Consider the following 21,956-nt stretch of genomic DNA (forward strand, 5'->3'; position numbering starts at 1 on the left):
GTTTTTATTCTGCTCACGATTTTGTAATCTTAGGTTGTAAAGATATGGGTTGTGTTTAAGGTTATGGGTATTTTTTTATAATTTATGCACATGAATAATGTGCCTTAAGCCATTGATGTTAATGTGTTTACCAGCAATGAGGGAAATCACAGAAAATGTATATGATTTAAAAGAACGCTATAAAATATATTCACAATTTTAAATATTTATAACATTTAAGTTTATAACTTACGCTATAGCAATGATGTCAACAGTCAACACTAATTCGTCAATCGTTGTTGGCTATACTGATGACAAGACAAGAAACTTGAAAAAAATCTCTTTTGAAATAGCGTCTACTGCTTTTTGCCTTGCTTTGCTGTTGCTGTAGATATGTCAACAATAACAATAACCTAATAAATAACAATGTTTTATCTTTTCTTTAATTAGCCTAATTTTTGTTGACGTTTAGTTATAATCTTAATAAAAACAGTTATTAACAGTTTTTTGTCAGATAAATGTTCAAAACCCGCAGAAAAGTAACATCAATGATTACACAAATCTTAGTTAAACTAAAACGTTTTTTAAAGGTATCTAGTCTCACATCACATTAAAAAATGCAATCTTCTAAAAAAATGTCATCTTTCATATTGAAATTATCTGGGCACCAAAACTACATTAGACTAGTGGATCATGCTATAAAGCCAGGTAGGCGTACTTTTTTCAACTAACAAATTGCTTATCTAACTTAAGTTATTTTTTGACTGAGCCTAGGGTCTCACTGTGAACATTCTAGTTTATTTTTGTTCTTCAACAATACAGTTTATTAAGATTTTATGTGTCATTATAATCTTAATGGTTAGTGAATTTGTTCTAAAATCCACTTTAGGCCTAATTACATAAAATACTTAGTAGGCCAAAGGTAAGTTTTAAACTTATGTTGTCTGATATGTACATGTTGATAATCTGTAGGCCTGAGCAAAAAATACAGAATCCAACTGTAAGGCTAGGTGCACACAAGCGATTATTTCATCGGCCGATCTGTGCATCATGTATTAGAACAGAAGCGCGCACCCAGGCGTTCGAGAACTGCGCCGATTTTAAAATCTGGGTTTTGCCGCAGATTTGTAGGCGAGGCGATTGTTGCCCGGAAATCTGTAACGTACAGGTTGTTATCAGTCCCGCGCACACAGTCGACTAAAAAATCGGCCAGTCGCTTGTTGTTCTCCACAGGAGTCAGTGAACTTCAGTGTTAGTTGTGTTGTTTTCTTTGTTAAAATGGCCACAGCTGTTATAATAAAAACTGAAACTTTCAACAGAAATTCTATAGTAATTAAAGAACTTTTTACCGTCATCACGTAAAGTGTATAGTTTATAAAACTGTCGATTTAAAAGTCTCTGACTTACTATCGGATGAACCCAATATTTATATTATCTTCTTTTTTTCTTTGATCTAATTGGAAGAGCAAGGTTAAGTTAATTCAACGAAGTCCATTTTAGGATATCTTAAACACACTAAAAAAAATCCATTTCTCGACTAAAAAATCGCCACGTGTGCGCCTAGACATAAATCAAGGGTGATTTAAATCGGCCGATCGAAAAATCGACCGTCTGCGCCAGGCCTAAGAACTCGTTTACATAATCTGTTTTAGAACTGGAACCAAACGATGGGGGGGGGGGTAAGTTAAATGGGCTTCCATCGTTCAAAACTAATAGGCTACCGTAAGTTTAAACTATTGATCGTTGGTATTTTTCAGTCTTTAATATACTTAATGGGGTAGGCCTACAGTATAAAAGAGATCCTACGGTATATTTTTATTGTATGAAAAATTGTTTAATAGGCTATACCTATAAGATATAACTATTAAAGCCTACCTAATTATAGGCCTCTTGTTTCGGGTATAGCTTTTACACAATAGTGAACAAGTTATATAGTTTTAGACTAAGTTATGTCTTATAAAATTTAAAGAAATTTGTATTAATACCAAAATGATATTTAATCCATCCAATTCATACAGTCTAATTTTCAGTTTTGAATATTAACAAGTGCAGTAAAGCAATATTTCGAGGAGAAGGTTATGGCATGATATCTACCAGTTCCAGTCCTTACTTCAGGATAACTACCTTGGAGAACAGTTACGAAGGTAAGGAATTCTTTACCAAGGTCCAAATGCTACTTTAATTGGTGCGGACAATCACCTTTTAATTAATTTATCCGTAGGCCTATCCTACATGCATTTCTGATAGTAGATTAGTGAGTTGGTGGTTCAGTCGGTAGCGTCGCGGACTTCGGGCCCAAGGCAGCCATGTCGTGGGTTCGGATCCTGGTCACTGCCGATAACATTTTATCTGTACAGTTCACCTTTGTACTGTACCGGCTCACTCCTTGCTTTGCTGTAAACGATCCACGCACGGGCGCTTAGTCTATGTGGACGGGCAAATGCAAGGAGTGATATATGAAGAGGCCGCCAACCTCTTTAAAAAAATAAATAAATAAATAAAGTAACAGTACAAACCACTGTAAGTGCATCTCAAGTTGAAAAATTATCTATGTTTGTTTCTTGTAGGTGCCGTACCGTTGTCAGTATGGCACAAACATTTGTATCCTAGAGATTAAATTATCCTGACCATAAGTATTTTCCCATGACATCTTTCCTTCATGTTATGTTGCTACAAGATGAAGCCACTCATCTCCATTCATACTTGGCTTAAAAAACCTACATTCATATGGTTACCATTTCAGATTAAAATATTAAAGGCTATTTTTAACACATATTTTTTACTATTCATAGTATTTTATACCTTGTAAATTCAGTTTTGATTTTCAAACTGTAGTTTTCAACGTTTTACTCATCTCTGTTGTCCTCAGGAGATGTTAACAGCTACACAGGCCGCAGTCACACGTGTGGTCAACTGAGAAGCAGTCACGTAGGAGCTGAGGTCACGTTGTGTGGTTGGCTTGACAGTCAGCGAGGTAACAGGTTCGGAACACTGCGTGACGGTCACGGGAAAACTCAGATCTTGATTCCAACAGAGGTTTGTTGTCTTCTTTTGCGGTAGATGGTAGGCCTACATATGTAAATCTCTCGATAACAATTTTGTTGGTTAAATTTTTGTATGTTTAAAACACTCTACTCTTGTTTCTGATGAATATGTTGTTAAAAAGTATGATTATTTTTAACTGTTAGCATGGTGAAAAAAGTGACTAAGTTTAGAAATTATCTGTAAAATCAAAATTCTTGTAGACTTAAAACAATTATGTTTTAAATACCTATTGTGGAACACAACTTTGCAAATTGTGTAGGCCTACACATTTTTTTATAAAACTGGTTTATTGTAAAAAATAACATGATTGTATTTTTGTTGATTGTATTAGCAGACCCAAGTGTAAGTTTTGCATGGTATTTTGTTGATATTTTAATTGCCTAACCAACCATTTCTTTTTATTTGAACCAACTTAATTATTGTAGCTGGAAGGAACTCTGGGGAAGAAGTTGGGCCAAACATCGTTGGAAAGTGTCATCAAAGTTATTGGAACTGTGAGCGCCCGTCCACCTAATCAAATAACAAAGGTAAGGTAATTAAATTGAATTCTAATCCTCTATTCTTGATAAATATTTAAAATTACATGTCCTTTCTTGCAGTTAATCTTAGAATAAAACCACGGAACATAAAAGTGATAGAGATTTTCAGTAAATCCCTAGGAGAAAAATTGAAGTTTAAGGAGAAGCAATTATAAGTTCTTCGCAGATTAAATTTATTTACAATATTTATATACTTTCTGGGAGCATATAAAATATTTACTGTCAAAAGAGACTTGAAGATGCAGTGGACAAATGTGATATTTGAATAGAAAATAATTATTAACTAGGTCCTCATGTCAAATTTACGTCACTGCTACCTTAGGATCGTCACTTTTTAGGATTTTACGTCACTTTACAATTGGATGCCTTGCAGGATGGTCAAATATACCTGAAATCGGGACTTCAAAAGTAGAATTAAGAGTGTTGGGTGATGCACATATTGGTTTTAGAACATCTCTCAAAAGTTCCGACTACCATTTTTACGTTCCGATCACTACCGATAGCTAAGCTTATTTTTACGTAATTTTACTCTGTTGTACATTTAAATTTATGAAATACATTTGGTCAGTCATGGTATTATGTACGTACAGTATGTTATTTATCTCTTTATTGTCCCTAATGAGCTTCTTTTTCAGTTACAAGGGACTGGTGAAGTGGAAGTCATAGTCAAAGAGTACATAGTGTTGAACTCAGCCAAAACAGATCTGCCTTTTGTGATCAGAGACCATAACAAGGTATTTACATGTGTGATCTGTAAAATCAATGATTTCTTGATTTGGTATGTCAACTGTTTATAGGATGTATTTTCGAACTCTTGGAGGTGGGAAAATATGAAGGCAGATTCTGTAAGGCACCCTAAGGGTATACGTAGGAAACCTTTCCCACCTTCTTCCAGACGACCCACTAAAAACAACCCCTCTTCTCGTCTCTTCTTTGACCGTGGGATTACCTTTCGCTTTCGGTATCACTTGTTGGTTGGCATATAGTCTCATAATATCAGATCTTCCATTTTCTCTCCCACGATCCTGCAGATATAGCTTCCTATCAGGTCCCAGCTGGCCTCGCATCTCATCCAGGCAAAACTTAGATCAGATCTAAAACTTTACAAACTCAAAGACTTATTAATAGTTTTTTTTATATACTGTATTTCAATTAAACATTTAAACATTTTAACAATTGGTAAATAAATGCCTATAATACATTGTACTGTAGATGTTATATGTATTGTGATTGAAATTTGGGAGGGATGCTACTTTTTTTCTGCCAGTTTGGTCAATTTAGCTTTGATTAGGCCTAGTTATTTTTATTACTGAAGAGCTAATTTCTTAGAACAATCAATTAATTCTTGCAAAATTTCCTCTTTTTGGGATCATTGAATAAGACATATACTGTATTACCCTACATTTCTTCATTATTCGTTCAGAATCCAAATATTATGTATTGCCGGTAAATTCCAAAATGCCCATAAAAACCTAAACTGAAACTGTATCAAATTATTTTTGATGATGACTCAATATTTTATCACAAAGTAACTGACGTATGTTTGAGTGTGCAGCCTAAGGAGCCGATGCGTATGAGGTATCGCTACCTGGACCTGAGGTACGCAGACTTGCAGCGCAGGTTGAGACTCAGGTCTCAGGTACTCATGAGGATGAGGGAGTTCCTCACCAACCAACGAGGCTTTGTGGAGGTGGAGACTCCTACGCTGTTTAGACGCACACCAGGAGTGAGTACTTTTATTGTCGTTTAGTTTTTGAAATTGCTGGTTTCATATTAGAAACACAAGATTGGAATCTTGTGGTTGATAGATTGGTACGAGTTTTTTTTTTATTTATGTTTGGTGTGATCAAGGGAGATTTTCAGATCATTTTACAGTAGTGGGGAAAGCGTAGTAAAAGATTGTGAGTGGTAGGAGTTTCATGGATGCTTATTGTTTATATTCATCCAGCCAAGAGTGTAGTGTGTACATGATTTTTGTATTTCCCTACTTGTGCAACTATTTGCAAGCAGGTCCTCACTTAAGTAATACATTTTTAAAATTCAAATTCTCCTCACATGATTCAATGAGTTACGTAGGAGTTCTAACACACAGTTCATCTTACAGTTTTGTTACCCCATCACTGAAGCAAAAAGCTTATTTTTGAGACTAACTACACATAATAAGTAAGAGTAACAGACATGGTTGGAAAACCAGGATGGAACAGAATCCCCTCAAAACCCCCAAGAAGAGGTTGAAAAATTAAATATTCAATGATATCAGAGTGTTAAAAACAGGGATGCACAGGGTTGGAAGAAGGGGAGACAGATTCTTGGTGAGGCTAAATAGTGTGAATTGCAATGGGGAAAGAAATTGAATATTAAAAGTAATTAAATGCTGTGTAATAAAATACCCTTTAACATTTCATAGTATTATTTCCCCTTGTAAATTGTCAGCTTGTGATCTATATGCCGACTATCCATGTTGCAGGGAGCTCAAGAGTATGTAGTACCTACAAGACAGCAGGACAAGTTTTACTCCTTAGTCCAGAGTCCTCAGCAACTGAAGCAGCTGTTGATGGTGGGAGCAATGGACAGATACTTCCAGGTAGCCAGGTGCTACAGGGACGAGGGAGCTAGGCCAGACAGACAGCCGGAGTTTACTCAGGTAGGAGTCTGCAGGTCTGCTAGGGATCGGTTCAGGCGGGAAATAATTTTTGGGTCAGGTTGGGTCTAGTTTTCATTTTTGCAATTGCAGAAAGGGCCCATGAAGGCGCACAATAGAAAATTTATGATTTTTTCGCAATCATTGTTTTGCTGCGAGCTTGGGAGACGATTTAGATGTTGTAGTAGAAGAATTTCACGATCATGCAAAGACCGCATAAGATGTTCACGATTTCGGATTGACCTTAGAATATGTTCACAATTTCACAGAAACTGCTGAAAACGGTTGCAATTTTTTACAAGACCGCATAAGACGTTGCTTTCATATTTTGTCTTGTCAGCAAAAAATTATAACGAATTAATTCACCATGATATGGGGGAAATCATGTATACTATTATGTGTGAACGATTGTATTATTACAATTAATATTTTCTCATCAATACTTTCCAAAGCTAGTCAATTTTCACTTGACCTAATTTTTTTACCCAAATTTAATTAAAATAATCTGGTGCCCAGATCCATAATTATTTTTGATTTATGGTGTACACACCTGATGACACCGTTGTTACTGAATAAAACCAGCAAGTTCTTGAGCCAGGGCCATTTAGTGAACGCCCAATGATCAAGGCTGTAGTCTGTAATCAATTTCAGTAAAAAAAAAAAAAAAAAAAAAAAAAAAAAAAAAAACGGTGCAGCATATATAATTTTGATTTGTTACTAATGTTCAAAATAATGTAGAGTTTTATCAGATAAGCTAATCTCCTTTTAATCTTGAAATTATCTGGTTATAATATCATAGATAAAACATACTCCCTTTTTGTTGATTAGTCTATGATAATATGCTTAGAAACGGCAGGCGGTATACTGGACTTAATTTGAAGTGTGTAAAAATTAAAATAATTGCTTAAATAGTTTCATAAAAATATACACCAATTGTATTTCACAGTTTCCTTGTTGCAATTGTAAAACAGATGCAGCCTAATTTGATTTATTTTTTTGAGTAAATTTGGCTTTGGCTTAAGGGTGTTGTGTCAAGTATCTTTATCAAGGATTAAATTTATTGAGGAACAAACTCTCCTCGCCATAAACGGGATACAGTAATGTGTTTTTAACAAAAATGTCTCAAAACAATAATGCAAAATGAATTTAACAAATGTGGCAGCAAAATACTTATTGATGAAAAAGGTTTCTTCCAGATGGACATTGAGCTTTCGTTTACCAGCAGGGACGACATCTTGAGTTTGATCACGGATTTGCTGAGAGCTAGTTGGCCACAGGATCTTCCACCACTTCAAACACCCTTCCGTGTACTGACGTATCACGACGCGATGCATCTTTACGGCAGCGACAAACCTGATCTCAGCTTTGACAATAAGGTATAACTTACTGAAGTAGACATCGAGGAGTGAGCAGGTCTTGTGATAGAGCATGGGGCTTTGGTCCCGGGTTCAAATCCTGCCAGTCACCATTGGATTATATCTATGTGATAATGCCACATCCCTCTAGGCCTGAAGTAATGTGTAGAATGGATCTGGGCTAGAGCCTACGTTCTATGATGCAAAGGTGGGAGATTAAAAAAAAACCTTAAAGTAGACATTCCATCTAAAGAATGTCACACTCTATTCTATTTTCCCCTACATTTTAAAACTAACTTATGATAGTTGATTTAGCATGAAAAAGACATGTCTAGTTCGTTGTATCAATAGTCAACAGCATAATTGATTCATTGCATCAGTGAGTTCTATACAATTTTTCAGTCGTTAGGAATTGTTAAGAAGAGTCAAGCTGCCAACAGATTTGTTTCAAAGGAGCGAAAAAGTCACTCATTACCAATTACATGCTTTGAAAGTCTTGTACGATTATAAATCATAGTGCACATATATATATATATACTGTTGCAATAGTGGGTTGGAATCTTAAATCAAAATTATAAGAAATTGTATATGCATATTTTAATCAAAGGACCCTTGAAAGATTTCTCAGATTTTTAATGTCAAACTGTCTTTTTTACAGCTTGTAGACATTGGCCACTTAATATTAGAAGAACATAAGGAATCGTTAGAACAAAATTTGAAAGATGTCAAGAACTTCACTGCCAAAGCTTTAGTTTTCAGCCCAAATAATGTAAGTTATAGAATACCATGCATTCTAGTTTTATGGTGGATCCTAATTGGTAGTTTAATTCATGGGTTCAAATGATAATAATCAGAAGCACTCTGGCAACTGATTAAGTGTAAGGAGCTATTTGCCATAACTTTTCCTGATTAAATACGGAACTTTTCATTCTCAATAATAACTTGTTTTCAGATGCCCAAGTTAAAAAGTTCATTCCAAGAGTGTAAAAATCAACTGAAAGAAAAGAGAAGTGACAAAGCCAAGTTAATACAGGTGAAGTGTTCTGACGAGATTGATCAAGAGCTGGCCAGTGCTTTGCCGTTTGTCCAGATCTCCGAACTGAAAGATACTCTTCAGCTGCAGCCCCGGGACTGTGTTGTTGTAGGGATCGGCAAGAAGAGTGTTGTAGTAAGTGTTAAACTCCTTAGTAATAATTTAGTGTTCTCCTTGTGTCAAACTTAAAACAAAGTCTAAAAAGACAGTGTCAAATCAAATCAAATCAAATATATTTATTTCCATTCGGTACAATAAAGTACGATAGGATAGGTCAGATTGCATTTTACAAATTGTCATGAAGCAAATTAAAGTAGATGTGAATATAAAATTAAACTTAAATTATATAATATATAGAACAAAACAACTAAACAAACAATTTCTCCTTCAAGCTGGCCTGGAACATCAATAACAGATAAGATATAAAATAATTTCTGGTAACATCATATCTTGATAAAAAAAGAGAGGATTAGTTTTCAATAATAGTATTAATGTGAAGAATAATTTATAGAGACTATTAATTAATAGAGTGTAGGGATTTGTATTTAAGTGTTTAGAACGATCTAGAAAGCAATTTGGCAAGAAAAAAACTCATTAAGTGAATAAAGTGGGTTTATTAATAACCAGTTATAAAACTTTCTCTTGAATTGTTTGACATCATATTTTGAGATAAGGCCAATGAGTTTATTGTAAACCTTTGGAGCTACAACAACATGGCTGTTTATAGATTTTGAGAGCCTGTGGTAGTCAATGGAAGTATGATTTTTATTTCTAGTATTATATCTGTGTTCATGGAATTTTAGTATTTGTGTGTTATCTATTACATATACAGTTAAATCAAAGATATACAGATTAATAATAGTAGGAATTTTCATTGAAAAAAAAGAGGTTTACAATGTTCATCAAGTTCAGATTCAGCGATAACCCTAACGGCTCTTTTTTGGAGAATTAAGATTTCATCCACTCTACTGCAGTTACCCCATAGAATTAATCCATATCTAATTATTGATTGAAAGTAGGCAAAATAGGCAGTTCTAACAGAATTTGTTTCCAAGCAATGAACCAGGCGTCTTAGGAGAAATATTGTTCTTGATAGTTTTGGTGTTATATAATCAATGTGAGATCCCCAGGTAAGAGTACTATCTATTTTTATGCCCAAAAATTTCACCGAATTAACTGCGATATTGATATCAGTCCCGCTATTAGGGAGGGGTCTTAGGCTGAAAACAACATTCTGTGTTTTACTTTCATTTAAGAGAAACCCATTTGCTTTGAACCAGTCCGATGATGTGGTGAGGGTATTTTTTGATAATAAATTTAGCTGTTCAAAATCATTATTACTGTGGAAAAAGGTTGTATCATCTGCATAAAGAATAGTTGAGGAATTAACTGAATTTGGGAGATCATTAAATGCATATTAAAAACAAAAGTGGACCCAGGACCGAACCCTGGGGCACACCCACATTTATTGATATTTCTTGAGACCAGAGACCATCAGTGTAAACCCTTTGTCTTCGATTGGATAAGTAAGATTTTATGAGCTTTAGAGCAGAGCCTGTAATTCCATAGTAATTTAATTTTTTTATTAGGTCATTTGGATCAACACAATCAAATGCCTTGCTAAGATCACAGAACGTGGCCTGGGCATATGACTTGGTCTCAAAGGAAGAAATAATTTCACGAACTAGTTTGTCTACAGCTTGGACTGTTGATTTGTCCCTTTGAAACCCGAATTGACAATGATTAAAAATGTTATTGTCTTAGATAGATTTGATCATGAACTATATTTTCATATATTTTTGAAATTACTGGAATTATTGAAATTGGGCGGTAGCTTAAAGGTTCGTTCCTTGGGCCCTTCTTATGAACTGGGCATATCCTGGATATTTTTAACTGATCTGGAAAGACTCCCTCAATCAATGAAAAATTTATGTAACATGCCAAGGGTACTAAAATACTAGGAATAATACTTTTTAGGCAATTGTTACTCATATTATATACATCACAGCTGTCTGAATTACTAAGTCTTTTAGCAACCCGTATAATATCTTCAGGATTTACAAGTTTCCATTGGAAAAGATCTGGGGTTATATTTGTATTTCTTAGAAAGTCACTGGAAGTAAATTTAGTGTTACCGATTTGTTTTTTAATATTTGCTACACTTTCTACAAAAAAGGTATTAAAGACATCTGGTGCAATGTGATGGTTGTTTGCTTTATGTAAACCACAACTATGATTTTTAATTATGTTCCAGGCCGCTTTACATTTATTTTTACTTTCTTCAATATATTTGGCATTGTACACCTTTTTAGCCTTATACAAAGATTGCCTGTACTTTTTTTTATAATCATTTAAATAATTCATAACATTTAAAACTGGCTGACTGGAAGTTTTCAGCAGGCTCTTCAGAAACACAATTCTTTCCTTCATAACTTTTAAGTCCTTGGTGAACCAACCAGATTTTTTGTTTACTTTACTTTTATGAAGTTTATTTTTTTTAACAGAAAATTGCAATAGGTTGTTAATTATTGTGTTAAAAAGCATATCAAAGGCTTGTTGTGAATCTGTGAAGCAGTTACCAAAGAACTGTTTTTCCCAATTATAAGACAAAAGGCTTAAGTTAACTTTTTCAAAAGCAGACTTAGGAACCACCAAATCTATACATTTACCTCTCTCATCATCCATTGGGTTGTCTCTAATTTTTTGAGATGGGGGCTTATTTTTCCTAAACTCCATTCCTACCAAAATACCATCATGATCAGAAAAGGGAAACGTAAATATCCTGCAAAACTTAACCTGGCCTTGTGGGCAATTAGCAAAAAAATTATTCAAACAATTTTTTCCTCTGGTTGGGCTGAAATTATAACAATAAAAAGTATATTGCTTTAAAAGGTTAAGAAAACATTTTGATGTTTTTTTGTCTTTAAGTACATCAAAATTTTCATTGAAATCACCTGTTACAACAGTCACTTAGGTTTTCCACTGAGAGATTGAAAACAAAAACTTATCTAATATGTCAAGAACAATTTTAGGGTTGCCAGCAGTTGAGTGATATAATGCAACAACAATTAATTTGAGCTCATGAATAATAACTGCTGTTATTTCAAAATTAAACTCGTCATAAAAGTCTATTACATCAATAGGTCTACTTTGGAAGTTATTTCGTACAAATATCAAAGAACCACCTCGGATATGGTTGGTTCTACAGCTTGCACCAGCACAGTAAAACCCCTTTGGTGATGAGAGATCAACAACATTAGCATCGATCCAGTGCTCAGTTAGACAAATAAAAGCTAAATTAGGTTGGTTATTAATAAAACTTTCAAGTACTGACGTCTTACTATTTATACCTTGTATATTAAGTGAAAGAAACTGAATGATATTGTTTTCTGAGTTAACTTTACTACCACCCTGATAAGTTATTGATCTAAAAAACTACTGCTCGGTATCTTATTAACTAGACTACTTTCGTTATTACATTGCATTTTTGCAGCACACTCTCTAAGATTTGGGCTCATATTACTACCACTTATCACTTTACTCTGCTTTTGTTTCACATTTTCTTGACCACTATCTGCCTGTATCCCGCCAACCACTTCGTTATACTGCAGATGTCCAGGGACGACTCTAGGTGTTGTAGGGTTCACACACACTGAACTCGATTGTGGCTGTAGTGATAGAGCTGAACCATAATGTTGAGTCTGAGCTATGATGTTAGAGGCGCTGTGCGAAGGCTGGGCAGGGGTGTTGGAAGTGCTCTGTGAAGGCTGGGCAGGGGTGTTAGGAGTGTTGTTTGAGTGACAGGCTGGAGTTGTTAAAGAGACTGTATAAACTGGAGATGAAGCAGGTGACCAACCCCTGAAGGGACTACTATCACTCAGATAAGAAAGATTAAATGCTTCCTGTGTTAACATCTCACTCACACTCCCATTGGCCTTTGACCCCCCCCCCCCCCCACACATCACTGATCACTGCCGCTGCAGGTGTATGGCATTCAGATGTCAAGGAACTACTACTGATGTCAATGGTATTTTCATCCAACAGTGTGAGGTTGGGCTGAACATGTTGCAGAGTAGGTTTACTGTTTATCTCAGGTATTGAAGTCATGTCTGTTGGTGATGGTAATGTGTCCGTTGGTGGTGGTGATGATGTTGGCTCTGATCTTGGAAGTGCAGTGTAATTTGGAGAAAGTTGTGTAGGGTACTGTGCACCAATTAAATTATGCAGCTTTTTTACAAAAGTGGTATGTGGAATTCCCCGTCTCAATCTTTGCCTTGAAGTATCATCCGCTGTCACAACAATCACAGATGCACCAGTGTCATTGATGAAATCGAATAAGTTATCTATAAAGTGAGATGGACTGATGCAATCACGTACACAGCCTAGCGGCGAGCAGATCAATGTCTTAAATTTGTTTGTTTTAAAATCAGCAGCCAATTGTTTAAAAACTGAGTTATATGTTTCTCTGTAGTTTAGATGGTTGTTGGCATTTAAGAAATATTTTGGTTTAGTGACCAGTCCATACACAGCAACGCCATTGGAAGAATTCTGACGTGTTAAATTCCTATCGCAGTAGTCAGTTACCGTGGGTTTACCAAATCTCTTTGCAAAAACTACAGCCACTCCTTCACTCATGTGTTTAGGAGATTGGAAATCAGCGGAGATGCAGTGAGCGAAAGCGACATCGGATCTGTTACAATTCTCAGTGATGACATCATCCATTTCAGCTACTTAGATTGTGACATTTTTAGGAGAAAGTGTAGACAGAGTTTTCGTGGTAGTTCTAATTTCTTTAAGGACTAGGTCTGCTATTCTTCTACATAGAACACGTTTGCCAAACTTGTTCAAGTGATGGCCGTGCCCAGTAAATAAAGGTCGCTTAAAGTCACTAATGTCAATCAAGTTTAAGTTTGAATGTTTCAACTCCATATTGACCTTATAGATTTCACGATTAATTAGGTCGTTCCATGGAAGATCATGTCTATGTGGTTGAGTGACATAAACAATGTTGGTATGTTTATTTTTAGCAGCAAATTCATTAAAACTTTTTGCTATCTCCCTAGCTGACTCTCTGTTTGAGTGTCAAGGGTTTAGAAAATTTTCAGAGTATTCGAGGTACCTTACCTCACTGTTGCGATAGTTTTAGGAGATGTACTATCAGTTCAACAATCTCTCTCTAATATACTCGTTAATAGACGCTCAAAGCCAGCCTTCTACAAACTCCACACATCACATGCATAGTTTTTATGTCCATGCACTTTTTCTCAACACTTTGCGTCATTTTTCGGTGGATTTTAGTTTTCCCTATAAGTAATACCTGAAGACAAACGTTTTTTTTTTTTAACTATCGTGAAATAAATGGAAGACATTGGTGTGCTCAAGTGTTACTCTAAATAAACAAACATAAAATAAACTTGTCATAGCTGATTTATGACAGTGATTAATGATTAATTATGTTCAATCATTGGCTATTGATAGAGATAGACAAAGCATCCCCAATGTTAAAGTTGTTGTCATTTTTAGAATAAAAAAACGGACGTACTTGATTAGAGCCTTTGACAGTGCTTATGCAAATTACAGATTTTTGTTGAAAATGCCACCTGTTGCAATGTTTTATTGTTAGCTATAGCATTTTAATGTCACATCAACTACTGTATCTCAGTTACGAAAACTAAGGGAGAAAACAGAATTTAGACAGTAACGTACTCTAGGAGTGGCTCATTCAGCTACGTTTAATTTGTTTTGATTCAGTAACCAGAAATAGTGAATGTTTTTACAGCTCCCTCTGATGGGTAAGCTAAGGCAGGATGTCTTCAGTAACCCAACGACAGATTTCCACTTTGCCTGGATTGTGGACTTTCCCCTATTTCTGGAGGGAGACGACGGGTCACTAGAAGCAGCTCATCATCCTTTCACTGCGCCTTTTGAAAGTGACAAGCACCTTTTAGACTCAGATCCCTTAAAGGTTTGTAATTTATTTTGAGTAAAAATATCTTATCTGTTGCTTTGTCAGTCGTTAAAATAAACAGTATTTCCGTATGAGTAAGTTGTCTTAGGCAGGTTCTATATTGGAAGCGGACTTGCCGCGGCATAAATTAAACAGAATTTAATAGTTCTAACTAAAACAATATAACCAAACAGTAAAGCACAAATCTTGATATTAACTCTAAAATAACAGAAACAAAATTTTGACACTAGTAATCAGTGTCATCGGACATGAACTAGACACAATAAACAAGCTTCAAAATGTACAATGGGATGAGAAGTCTACTTGAGTTGGTTAGTATATGTTGACAGTCAGTGTAGGTCTGACAAAACAAACCCCTGTGGAGTCGTCTCTTCTCCTACACGGGGGCCTTTTGTAGTGCTGGGAGGGAGGGACGGGTCTGAAAAAAATCAAACTATTTTTTTTCTCCCAGACAGTCCCAGCTGCTTCGAAAATTTGACAATGTTAGTGCATTCAATTTTAATTTTTACATTGCAGCTTCAAAAGTAAAATTAAAATATTAAATTTGCCCAATATCATTTTCTTACTAACAACTGATGGTAAAACAAAATGGCTGCACATTGTTGTGATAACTTTTCAGCCATACTATAGTAAAAAAAAACTTTGAAATTTCCTCTTTTTATTGGTGTAACGTTAATGACTTACCCGATTTACACTTTTTGGGATACAAAGTCATGAAATCGGGTCAATATTTTTGAATAGCTCTATATTATGATTATCGTTCAGAAATGAAAAGGAAAATACTATCAAAGACACTTATTTTACATATTGCAAGTTCAAATCACAAATATTTAGCCTTTTCGTTACAGGTGCGAGGTCTCCATTTTGACCTGGTGTTGAATGGCTACGAGGTCGGTGGAGGTTCAATTCGTATCCATGACGCAGAGTTGCAGACCAAAGTGCTACAAGACATCCTCAAAATCCCTACTGACAGTTTAGAACACTTACTAGAGGCCCTTAGATCAGGGGCTCCTCCCCATGGCGGAATAGCACTCGGTAATCATTTCTTTCAAGGTTTACATATTCCCTAGTTTAAAAAAAATTATTTCGTCAGGAATACCAAGTCCTGTTGCTAAAAGTATGCTTTCTATCTACTAAAAGCCTCCTAACCTTGCATTTGCCTGCCCACACAGGCCTCGAGTCTTTAGACAAATGAAAAATTGTGTCCAGATGGTTAATTGTATAAAGCAGTTCTTTCAAACTTATTCTTAAAAGCCGCAATCAAATGGTACATTTGTTTCCTTTGATGTAATTAAAAATCACAGCCCGATTCAGTGCATAATCTAGGAATTCCGTTGTGCCATGTGGAGCATGTGGTAAAGCCACTTATCTACCTTGATCCAAACAAATAAATTATAAATTAAAATTGTTAATTTCCAAAAAAATATATGTCTAAAACAGTTCTTATACTGGAACAAATACAAGAAATAGTCTCCACAAAGGGAGATCACGATTGTGAATTTTATAAGCCATTTATATGAAAAATAATGCTATATAGTACAATAGTTTTTGTGCCAGGTTATTATTCTATCAGCAACATAGCTCAATTTCATTTTCCTATTTTAAAATTAATCTTTCTAGCCCAACATCATTACTGAACAAATAGTTGAAAGTAAGATGAAAAATTTTAGAAAATAAGGTCGTGTCTTGAACCTTTTATCTGGATACCATTGGTGGATCAGTTACAGCCCACTGTGCATCTGCAATAACCATTATGCTATATTAAACATATCCTACAAGAGTTTGTTTTACAGGCATGGACCGTTTATTGTCAGTCATGACTGGAACATCAAGTATCCGAGACGTTATTGCTTTTCCGAAAGGAGTTGACGGCAAGGACCCCCTCAGTGGCGCTCCATGTGACATATCGGACGAGGAGAAGAAAATGTACCACCTGACACTAAAGAAGTAAAAAAAAACTTACCAAAGAATGTGAATGTACTGAAATATGCTTAATCAGATTGCTTCAGTTGTTAGGTTAGGTTGAAAAGTGAAAATTTCCTTTTCAAATAATCAACTTTCTACCAATATAGACCTTGATGGTAATTGGGTCTACATTAAGGCAGTATCATTAAAGATGATTGTCCAAACTAGCCAATTTAATTTTATAATTTATTTTACAAATATTATATGGTGTACTTGAGAAGTAAATCGACTCTTGCCATGACGTTTGGAGATGATTTAAAAGATTCAAGACTTATGCATTTAATAAAAGTGTGGTGATTTGTCCTGCAGGGCAGACATTTTGTAATCAGCGACTATTTGGATGTGTTCACTGTTCAGAAATTAGTGCTTCAAACCACAGAAAACAAACTGCTATAACCCAGAATGCCAACCACAGCATAGCAACGCTGGTGGCGCCGCCTACGAATTGACAGGCAAAGCTCTCTCAAAGTACTTAACGCTTTTTACCATGCAGTTGGCATTCTGGGTTATAGTAGTATGTTTTCTGTGTTCAAACTTAGGTGCAAGAGATAGGCCTACTGGCTATTCCAAACATATCCATAAACATTTGAGGGGTTTGGATTTTACTTTATTTTAAAAGCATGTGACACCTCTATATAAAATGCCTTGATGTAAGTTTAAAAAAAAACAACACCTAGATAAATTACTAAATCTGATAACTAAAGCATTCTTTTTAATTATTGTGGATATCCAAAGTATGTAAAGGATCATACTGAGTGCACGTTTCTACAAATGTGTAGACCTAAAGGTAAATTTTGTATTATAACTTTATAAAATGTATGTAATATTTAGATATTGTCAAGTATCTGAATAATCCAGATTCATAATAAAGATAGTATACTTTGTAATTTGATTATCTTATTAATTCCTTTCTTGTTACCTACTACTGATTCTCCAAATTTAAATTAATGCTGAAGTTTATTGTTCCGGTTATTTTTATTTGGTCTTAAATGTTAATTTCAGTTGTCATTATAAATCTTTATTGCAATAGCTTTGTAAAACAGTAACCAGGTCCGAAATTCTAGCATCACAATTAATTAGTTTTCTATGATTACTTGTTGATAAATTGAATTAGTTATTAGTTTTAACCTAAAGAGCATAACATTTTAACAAGCATAACGCTGACAATCTCTCTTAACTATAACACTCCAATAACAAATACTTCAGTGATATATAACATAACATTTTGATACTAGACAGTCCCTAATCATATAAATCAAAAAATACTTTTATATTTTACTAAAATTAAATTTTACATCACTCGAAGGGTAGTTTCTTTTGGATTTCAAATTAGAGCCGTCAAAGTAACAAGATTCGTCAATCACTGGTTCTTTTACTTCGTCAGGATAGGTCCAAAAAGACGTGTTGTGTCTTCGAACTTTCAGCTTGTACTCGTCAATCACATTATCATGGTTATAAACACACTGAAAATAAAACATTTATCATCAATTTTAGAAGAAAATATTAATATCAAACAGTGAATGAAGATTAAAAGTAAGTAGTGTAAGTGTAAATGCTTAAACCCGCAAAGAAACTTACTAGAGTCCAGCTAATCCAAACTAATCGAGACTAACCACAGTTTGAATTATCAAATTGTTTGGATTAGCCGAAATGCAGTAAAATTGCATCAGAAAACTAAAACCGCATAATTTTATGACATATAAATGACCATCTACAGCTTCTACAATCATGGCAACCTCGTGATAGATTCACACAGTAATTGCCTTTAATGGTTGAAGAAGTATTCATGGTAATATTACACCTATGATTGTCTTCCGAGATCACATTCTTATTACTACAAGACGACCTTTAACAATAACCAACAGAATACTGTTATGAATAAAGCCATACGCTATTGGTGATTATTCAACATTTTCCCGTTCTAAACAAAATTCAATTACATTCCTGTTTTCTCAGTTTTCTGGCAGGCTGAAAAACTGGCTAGTATTTCAGAAAACAAAGCCTGTGGTTTTTTTAAATGCGGTAACCTTAGTTTGGATCAGCCGGACTTACAAATTAGCAGGACTCAGGTGTATTTAATTTTTTTCAAATTTAAGTTGGTTAGAAAGAAAACTATCTATCATGAATCTTAATTTGTTGTTCTACCTCAGGTTTCATCTTGTCCCCTTCAACAGAGGAATGTGAATGTACCATGTTGACTCTTATTAACACCAAATTTCTTCGTTGGAGAGAGTCCATTTTTCATATTTTAACAAATTTGTTGGCGTTGAAAGTGTTTTAAAAGCATTTGTTTAAGGCCTACCGGTACTTGAAAACTCAAGTCAAGACGCCATACCTATACCGTTGAAGAATAGTACTTGGTTAATTCCATTTAAAAGCCATGAAGTAGGCCTATTATACATTTAACAACCTATGGTGATGCAATACCTATTAATTTTTATATTTTATCTATCACAGTGAAAAATTACTGTCTGAAAGTTATGTTCATCAAAGATGTTGTCTTAAAGGATATATCAACATTTAAATAAGATAGGCCTACTAAAAAACACAACTTACATGCCGGCAAGCATTTCCACAGCATTTTCCTCTAAGATAGTGTCTTAATCTTGTCAATATCCTCTCATTTGTTTTTGGATCGTAATAGGTAAAATGACCTTTAGTTATTGCATCGTGATGTAGATCGTGAATGATCTTTTCTTCTTCATTTAGTGATTCATATTTTAAGTTTGCAGTAAGCAATCTCTCATTTTCCCAAAACTTTTTCATTTTTTGAAAGCTTTCTTGATGCATTGAGTTTGAGTTTGAACTAATTCTATTACAGGGGCAGTAGTTGTTGATCCTTGAGTATTTTGTCTGAAGCAGTCGGAAAAACACCATGTTTAGGCAGTTTGGATTCTGTAACAGATGACATTAAATTAAGATAGCTGGGTAGGTGAGTGGTTATAAGTGCTCAAACATAGTCAAAAGGTCACCTGTTTGACCCTGAAAAAAATTATTCCGTAGTTTAGCTTTGAGAAGGATCAAAACTCTGCACAGCCACAGCTGGTCTTAGTCAAGTAACAGGGCTTCTCACTTCATTATTTTTCATATTTTTTAAAAATTTGGGTTAATATGCACACCTAAGTGGGGTTTCTATCTTAATTGGTACCTACAGTATTTCAAAGTTATTGGTATTTGGTAAATTAAAATGTAATTCAGAGATTAAAATACTTATGTTAGCTTAACGACAAATAAAGCTCTTGATAAAAAACTGTAACAGGTACTGTAAGTAGTAGTACTCATTGAACCAAAATAGCTAATAAGTTAAATGTTAATTTAACCATATAAACTAACTGCAGACATGGGTAATGCAAAACAGCCTCATGACCTTTAACTTATTTCAGTTAGTCATAGGGGTTCAAACTGGATATTACTTTGTAAGCGTTGTACTAAAAACTATGCCATTAACAACTACTAAGTTTTAGAAGGTCTGTCTATTCAAAGCAAAACAAGTGAGTAAAGAGGATTGACAGACGCTCTAAAGTTGTAAACAAATTCCTGCCACTCATTGAAGCCGCCTTAGGATACAGTTGATGACTTTGTATTTGCATTTTACATATAGGTTATCAACTACTGTTACAGCTTTTCTTAAACCCATGACCAGGAATGTCACTAGAGGAATTAGTGTTGCAGAGATTGGAATTAGACTTAGAATTTTTGTCAAAAGTAAAAAAACTGCCCATTCCCAAATAATATCCTCTCTAGGCCTATAATCCCTGCTGTAAATTACTCCAGTAATGAGCTCAGAGCCCTGCAGTCCAAATGACATTCATTTACAGTTCTTATATGTTAAATAGTGGAGTGGACTATTAACTTAACTATCATTATAAAATTAGCATAAGTCCTATCAATGATTCCACTTACCAAAATTTGGTAATAATCAAGATTAGGCTAGGCCTATTCCCTCATTACACGGTACAAGTTATGCATCATAGTAAACTCTAATACTAACTAGGCTCTTTTCAATAATTAATTAACTTATTAAATTAGGCTGCAGGGTATTTTAATTTTGTCTGGCAACTAAAACAAAACACCTTCATGAATGACAGATGCAGCAAAGCAGCAGTTTGTTTTGTGCTGGTAGTGGCAGACGACGACAGAGATTGCTAATTTAAAATGGAAAACGAGTTGGCCAACTCTACAAAACGTAATGCTTAATTTAATATATAAAAGTTAATATATAAATTTACTGTATATTATAAATTCTTTATGATAGTAAATGATATGATAGTAATTCTATGGATGTGTTACTATGCTATGATTTGTTGAAGGCAACAAATTATTAACATGGATAAGAATTTAGAGTATTCGGTAGGCATTAATCATACATGAAACATCTAGCTTAAAACATTTTACAAACTTAACTGTAGCCGATCTATAAAGTACGGCAACATGCATTGTCGTAAAACTAAACATCCATTCATTAACTGCTATATCCATTCTTTATTGCTAGGAAATTATTTAGTGTATTTCATCAGTTAATTCATATTTTGTTAGTTTAGTTCTCTGCAACTATTATGGATGGTGGGTGACTGATTTACTCTGTAAAGCTGCCCGTAAATTGTACTATATAGCCTTAAAGTAAGAGGGACCTATGCTACTGAGTAGTTTGTAAGCGACCACTGGTCAAATAAAAATAGAAATAGTATTTTATTGATTTAACTTATGATTAATTAATAGATATAATTAGGAAATATAAATTAATGAATTTCCTTTTGGTACCGGTAGCCGAGTATGCATCCTAGAGTCCTAGACCAGGCTGTGGTGGACCTGGTTGACTTGGGAAATCAGAGAAATTTATCTCGGCTTGAGTTGACTTATGCACACGACCGCCTTTAACTCCGGAGTTAAGGTGGCCGTGCTTATGTAGCGTTGCCGAAAGTAAGAATTATCGAGGCTTGGTGATTGAGCCATTTTCAAATTTTCGATGGAATGAGTCAACTACTGTACTAGCATGATCAAGAAACAAGAACCGTACATGGGAAAAAGTAGAAAGGAAGGAAAGACGCAAGAATATTTCTTGTAACGTCATGTTCTAAATGAATTAGATTCTCATAAAGTATCGTATTGATCATTAAAAGTTTATTCCCTTTTTTGTATCATAATCTATGATTTAATAAAATTAAAACATGATTTATATCAGGGCCGCGTTAAGGGTCAGTGGCGCCCTGGGCAAACCCAAAAGCAGCGCCCCCCCTTATACATATATAACTAAAAGGTTTTGACCACAGCGGTGTAGGGAGGTGAAAAGGGAAGGGGGTTGACTCATCAGTTCACCAAAATCCACAGTAGGTGGGTTGTGGGGGGGGGGGGTATTGAACTTATCAGTTGCTATGCGGGCGATTGCCTCTTGCCCTGCGCCAATAGCTAATGCACTACGCAGTGATTATTG

General features: G+C 34.8%; 1 protein-coding gene and 1 long non-coding RNA gene across 3 annotated transcripts; one reads left to right on the top strand and one right to left on the bottom strand.

Moving 5' to 3' along the window:
• The first annotated feature begins 464 nt into the window (after nt 1-464).
• LOC129001534 (aspartate--tRNA ligase, mitochondrial-like) lies at nt 465-17,386 on the top strand. Of its 2 annotated transcripts, none has more exons than XM_054428860.1 (13): nt 465-687; nt 2,010-2,123; nt 2,849-3,015; nt 3,450-3,551; nt 4,199-4,297; nt 5,119-5,289; nt 6,031-6,207; nt 7,401-7,580; nt 8,218-8,328; nt 8,512-8,727; nt 14,372-14,557; nt 15,409-15,595; nt 16,354-17,386. In XM_054428860.1, exons 1-13 carry the CDS (start codon nt 597-599, stop codon nt 16,509-16,511), a joined length of 1,959 nt encoding a protein of 652 aa, XP_054284835.1. In that variant the 5' UTR covers nt 465-596; the 3' UTR covers nt 16,512-17,386. The 2 variants fall into 2 exon arrangements, with proteins under 2 accessions (XP_054284835.1, XP_054284836.1); XM_054428861.1 differs by having other exon boundaries at nt 467-687; nt 1,998-2,123.
• A 141-nt stretch (nt 17,387-17,527) lies between these two features.
• On the bottom strand, nt 17,528-20,628 carry LOC129001535 (uncharacterized). Its single transcript, XR_008491470.1, has 3 exons — nt 20,429-20,628; nt 19,082-19,420; nt 17,528-17,988 (listed from the first exon to the last, which is right to left on the bottom strand). It is a non-coding gene; the product is annotated as an uncharacterized LOC129001535 (long non-coding RNA).
• Nucleotides 20,629-21,956: the final 1,328 nt, after the last annotated feature.

Source organism: Macrosteles quadrilineatus, unplaced genomic scaffold (genome assembly GCF_028750875.1).
Source record: "Macrosteles quadrilineatus isolate MER2022 unplaced genomic scaffold, UCM_ALF_1.0 Scaffold_8__2_contigs__length_117827958, whole genome shotgun sequence".
NCBI classification, from domain to species: Eukaryota; Metazoa; Arthropoda; class Insecta; order Hemiptera; family Cicadellidae; genus Macrosteles; species Macrosteles quadrilineatus.